Below are 6,322 nucleotides of genomic sequence, written 5' to 3' on the forward strand. Positions count from 1 at the left end.
AAGTTTGTCTTTGTGACCGTAAATCGGACATTTCCAAACTCAAATGTTCTGTGTCCTGTGGAGTTTTAGATTCTGATCTGGTTACGTTGCTGTCTAAAGTGATTGATACATGACTTCTGTGGACTTTCTCATTAACACAATTGTCCTAGTTTTTCTGTCTCCTTAACAGATTAGTTATAGGTAAAAAAGTATGTAGTACTGGTTCATCTTTGTTTTCAGTTTCTGAGTATCTCAACCGAACAGCAAACTTATTTTTACTGCTACGTGGAGCAGAGTTGCTTTTTATTTGCAGTCCTTAAAAGATGAATACTCAAACCGTAGTTTTTGATTTGCTTATCAGTAGAGCCCAGTATTTGTTTAGCCTGTTGTAGGCACAGCTAAATCTGTCACCTGCTTCTGTAGTTTGCCTAGGTTGTCCAGTTAGTTATAGCTTCCAGATTCATTGTGGTGGAGAGATGTGTAAAAATAAGTTTGTAGAAATGAGTTACTTTTTTTTTATGTTCCTAATTATGTTTATATCAATTTTCTAGAACTATGCCAAGAAAAAGAAAGCTATTGGCTCAATTAAGTGCTCTCCAAAGCAACTCCAGCCTCCCTCCTTTTGATGGCTTGCAGAACCTCAACACTACGCCTGATGGGGATTCTCCTCCAAAAAGCAGCAAATATTTTGTGATAGAGAAAAAAAATTCTTCCCGGCTAGCAGCAGATTTTTTCAACCAGCCCTGTATTAGTCTAGCCAAGTCCTTTCTGGGACAGGTAAGACATGAACACTGAGATTACTGTACTGGAGCATGCGCTAGCTAAAAACTTAGTGTAAAAGGATGAAATTCTTTCTTTGCCATTTGACTCCAGGGCTTTTCTATTTTAAGAATACAGCTCTCATTCCTTCTCTTGTTAAGTTCAGTGGAATTTAAAGACTAGTAGCCAGATCTATTTTGGATGAAGTCAGAGGAGCAATTTTTCAGGCTTAGTTTACTGTCACATTTCAGAATTAGTTTTTTGTGGAGTTTTTCTCCCTTTTTTCTGGTTTACTGAAATGTACTTTCCTGTTTGTGGTTTGAAGGTTGTTTCAGGCCCATTATTTTCCTTTCAGGTATTCCTTTATTTGTTTTTGGCTCTTGTTTAGCCCAGTAGAAAGTAGTGCTCTGCAGTCAGCAGCATCTCTGCCTCCATTTTACTCTTGTGATGCTAAAGGCCTTTGGCCTTTCTTGAGCAGTATCCACTGGCACAGTGTACTCAAATATTTCATTCTTATCTGCCAGTTCAGCAGCCTGCTTGGTACTTTCTTTAATGCTGCCCTGTATGCTTTCAAAGTTATATCTCATACTACCTCCTTTTATTTTTGCTGTTCTGAATAACTTCATATTGTCAGTCCACATGGTGAGCTCTTGAATGATCACCTTTCTGAGATTATTAACACAAATATGCCAGGCAGCACAGGCCATAGAGTGGAGATATCTAGGACTCCACAGTCCCACAGTTTAACTCTCATCACTCTGAAAACTACTATTCCTACCTCTTGTTGCAGAATTTTCAAGACATTAGTTGTTCCTTAAAGGAGTTGCTCCCTTATCCTGTTGCAGAAATGTTGAGGAATCTTTAGACCTTGTCAAAAGCCTCTGGAAATCAGAGTGTGGGAGATGAAACATGTCTCTTCTGCTTAGTGAGCCCATCAAAAAACTCTGACTGTTTCCATGGAAAGGCGTTTCTCCAGTGTTTTCGCTATAAAAAGTTCCAGTCTGGGATCTCCTAAACCCAACTGCAAAATGGTCTTATCTTCTCTGAGTCTTTTTTACACCTTTATTGTCTGTAGCGTGAACAGGCTCTCTGGGTTCTCATTCGTTTAGATAGCTTCAGGAATTTGTTCCACAAACTGTTGGTTTTGGCCTGTCTTGCTGTGTCTAGCCCTTTTTTATTTTCTGAGGTTATTATCTTGCTTGTAATTGACGCCTTTGCTCTGCTTTTTAACCCTGCCGGGTTTTTTGGCCTGTCTTAACCTCTCTTTGATACATCATGTGTGTTTGTGATCTTTTATAGACATCCTGCTAGAGGCTTGCCTTTCCAGCGTTAACCTTTGGCTGCCTCTTTTAAGTTCTTCCTAAAAAGCTTCCTCACTTTATGTAGTTTCCCCTTTTTGCTGGTAAACACAACTCTGATAGATTATTTTTGGACATTATTGCTTGTGGAAAAACATGGAACTCTGTACTTCATGGTCGTGATACAAAGTTGTTTTTCAGGGATAAGTCTTTGGTGAAGACTGCATTTTGCTTTGGATCAGTTGGGGAGTTCAGTCTTTTCTTGTAAGAACCCCAGTTACTCACTCTGCAAAGCATCTGATGGTGTCTAAAACCCACAGCCTGTGTCCTGTGCTGCTGTGATATTTACTTGCTCTGCTTGATACCTGAAGTCTCCCAGTACTCCCAACATCCACATGTGTTCAGTTAGCCCAGGCAGATGATAATGGAGTCCTAATTGTATCTTTTTCCTGTTTAGGCCTAGAAATACAAGGCAGGTGATTTCTATGCTAATTTTAGATTTTCTTTAAAGTATAACCCCTAGTCTCCCATGACCCCGTCTAATCTCTCATTTTCTTAGCATTATAACTATAATGGTATTTTACTGTTTCATTTATTGTCTTAATTCTACCAAATTTGAGGGTTGCCTCGTATATTAATACTGCTTACCTTAAACATGATACTCAAGTTCTTAGAAACAAGTAATACTCCAGAACATACGTGCAATAATGACAATTCAAACTGAACTGTCATAACACCAAGATACATCCTCAATGAGAAATAAAAACCTCTATAAAACAGTTTACTATGAGGAATTCTGAATGATCACCATTTTAAAACTGTTTAACTGTGAATATTTGGTGTGTCTGAAGAGTCGGGGACGTGCTTGCACACTTAAAATCTAACCGTTGCATTTCATCACAGTGAAAGAGAAATGTGGCCACACGGGTGTGCTTTTGGGGTGTTTACCGGCAGTTGCCAAACACCAGTGTTCTTCTGAAGTCACTGCGTTTTTCATAAAAATAATAAAGTGATCAGTTCCAAGAAATTGAGAAGTGCTGTAGGGAAACCATGATACGCTGGAGTTGCAACATTTGCAGCTGACTTCCGGAGCATCCGCACTGGACCAGGTCAGTAACTGCATTAGCAATCCAGCACAAACATCTCTTGGGAATTAAGCTTTGTTTCTTGAAGGCCATTTTTGCACCGCTGCTTTTCAAATACAGAAACACTGAATATACTACAATTAACCTGATAGCTGTTGCTTAAATGAGACTGTACTGCAGTATTCCTTAAACACACATTAAGTAAAATAAGAAGATTAGAAATTGGGTCAAGCACAAAAAACTTTGTACAAAAGTTAGTGTTTGTTTTATTTTTAAAGATTATCTTTTCATCATCATGTTTGTTTTCCTCACATCTGCTTTGTTTTATTTAAGGAGGTACCAGCAGCAGGGAACATGCTGTAATAACAGAGATCTGTTGTTGTCTTCCTGAAGCCAATTCCCAGCTCTCCTGCACTGCCCCTCTCTGTGGTGCAGCAAATACAGAAATAACATAGATGCTCCCTGTGGTCACGCTTGTCTCTACGGTTAGGACCTAGGGCTTGTTTGAAACATCTCTATGGAGAGAGACCAATCATAGCAGTGTTTAATTGTGCCACTGCCATTTTCTTCTGATCTAAAGAACATACATTCATGATGCTTCCAGGTTGATATTGGGTGCTTTTTGCCTTAAGCTTAGTGGATTGGGGTAGAGAATACAGAAAATCACCTCAAAACCAGCTCTGTGGGCTTTATTGTATATAGGATCATAAACTGGTTCTTTATGTTACTACCACATCTAGACACTCCAGGCATTTTGTGGGGTGAGTGACAGGTAGGAACTTCTTGTACCGAGCTCTGACCTGGACAGCAGAAGCTGAGAAAGTTCACGTTCGCTTACAGACTGGACTGCGAGATGGAAAGTATGTGGTACATCGGGTCCTTTTTTCTGACTTTTTTGTTTGCACAGCTCTTGCTGTCTGGTTATTTTGCAGAGGGTTGCTAACTGATGCACTCTGACCTCTCTTTCAGATTTTAGTTCGCAAACTTCCTGATGGCAGAGAACTCTGGGGGAGGATTGTTGAAACAGAAGCTTATCTGGGTGGGGAAGATGAAGCTTCCCACTCGAAAGGTGGGAAGCAAACTCAACGAAACGCAGCAATGTTCATGAAACCAGGAACTCTGTACGTGTATCAGATCTACGGCATTTATTTCTGCGTGAATGTTTCCAGCCAAGGTAAGTTGAGGCTAAAAGAGATTTTTAGTGCCTATAGCATGGGGCTGGTATTTCAGGCTATGCTTGCCATGTTGCAGTCACTTGTGAGCTCCCTAGAGGCTCTGTGAAGTCAATGACTTGCTGACAGTGTCCTTGGGACCTGGGTTTTGCCATCATGAGCAGTGTGAGTATGTAACTGTGGACAGGGTGTGCTCACTTTCAACGTGACGAGCAAGGCCTCTGTCCAGCTGCACAGTGACCAGCCTGGTGCGGTGCTGGTCCTGGCTATGAGCTCTGTGAGCCATTCAGGTACAGGAAAAAATAGAGGAGAGCCTTGATAGGATGGAGTTTTCAGTTTTGATGAGCTGGGCTGCTGCCTTATTCATGTGTTTCAGTGAACTTTGTTCCTTGAAAGTGGTGATGTAGAAGTAAATTTGCAGTCTAATGACAGCTTGAATCTTGGTGTCTGTTGTCATGACAATAAACTCTTCTGTCTCCTGCCTTTATCTTCAAAAGCTGTAAATGTTGGGGGAAAACAAAAAGGTCTGAGATGTCCTAAGCTTAAGGAGTCACTGCAGGAGCATTTTAGCTGCTGTGCTGTATCTTAAAACAAAAAAACCCAACCCAGATAAAAATATCCAGACTACTACAGAATCTTCAGTCTTCTTTTCTTATTCTCAGGATAATATAATCAACCCCTAATCAAATGGTTCTGGAATTTACTGAGACTCTCCTTCCACAGCTCCTCTTAGCATGCAAGTGTTACTTCTAAAATTTGGATTCCTATCTAAAATGGATTCCTATCCATTCCTATAAGAATGACAGTGTTTGCCTTGCAATAAAGCAAGGGTTAATTAGATACTTTGAAATGGCAGCAGGTGTTCTTAGATAATACTCATTTTGTTAGGAAAAATAAAAATCTCAACAATTTCTTTTCTTTTTTGTCATTTCAAAGATACAGGGAAAAAAAAAAAACCACCAAAACCCCACCAAAAAAACCAACCAAAACACCACTTGTATATTCCTAAGTGGAAAGGAAATGTTGTAGCAGTGACCATTAATCCTCAGGTTTTGGCCTTTGGACAGGAGCCACGCAGAGAAACAGCCAGGAGGGAAGAGCCCGCCTTTGTAAATGGAGGTCTAGAGTCTGGGGGATGAACACGTGTGAATTTCATTGCGTTGTCTCTGCCAAATCTGTTCAGATAATAAAAGCAGAATGTTCTTTTATTCAGGATGGGATTCTTAAGTGTTTGAAATATTAGAGATAATAATTTTTACTAAAAACAACAATGCTTAGCCTTTGAATTCTAGAAAGATTTCTTTGAAATTGATACATTAGGAAGTTTTCCCTTATATACCTGTTTAGTTTTGTAGCGAATCATTTAAAGAGCTCCCTGTTGTGATGGTTTTAGTTGGCTTTTTTTGTTACAAACATACTCCCCATTAGCGCGTCACACACGCAGCTTTGCTGACACCAAGCACAGCTGTCAGTGCCAGCTCTGGCAGGAACGGGCTGTAGTAAACAATAAGTAGCTACACGTGCTGTGTATCACAGATGCATCTTCCTTTGGTGTATTTGCCCATGTGCTGAAAGAGAGAATTTGAGGACGAATCATACCTGAGATGCTTTTCCCATCCTAACATAGGCGGAGAAGGATTGTCCTGTTTAGTCTGAGGGAAGCACTGAGGAAGTCATCTTTAGTGATGGCACTTGGGTGCCTGGGTAGAAGGCAAAAATGTTTCATTTTCTGGATAGGGGACAGGTAGTGGAAACTTTGTTTCACATCTGGCTGTGGGTGTGCAGAAAACAAGGCAACACTGGCAAAAGAAATGTGTCTTGTGTCTCAGTAGCACAGACCACGCTCTGCTTTTACAGCATGAACTTCTGATGTAATTGGTCTCATTATCTTTGTGCAGGGAATTCAATGGAAAATATCTTAAGTATTTCAGAGTGTCCCTGGGAATGCTGAGATAACCTGATTGACTGAGCAGCAGACTATGAAAGGAATACAAACATAGTCTTTCTTAAGGTGTCGCTTGGAAAGAGT

General features: G+C 40.3%; 1 protein-coding gene across 1 annotated transcript in view; it reads left to right on the top strand.

Moving 5' to 3' along the window:
* Nucleotides 1-534: 534 nt before the first annotated feature.
* Nucleotides 535-6,322, top strand: part of MPG (N-methylpurine-DNA glycosylase) — an 11,578-nt gene continuing 5,790 nt past the window's right edge. The window contains exons 1-2 of the mRNA XM_010188863.1: nt 535-756; nt 4,091-4,295. Coding sequence (XP_010187165.1) covers nt 535-756; nt 4,091-4,295 — 427 coding nt within the window. The remainder of the gene's footprint in view (nt 757-4,090; nt 4,296-6,322) is intronic.

The sequence above is a fragment of the Mesitornis unicolor genome, unplaced genomic scaffold (assembly GCF_000695765.1).
Source record: "Mesitornis unicolor isolate BGI_N332 unplaced genomic scaffold, ASM69576v1 scaffold32487, whole genome shotgun sequence".
Taxonomy (NCBI): Eukaryota; Metazoa; Chordata; class Aves; order Mesitornithiformes; family Mesitornithidae; genus Mesitornis; species Mesitornis unicolor.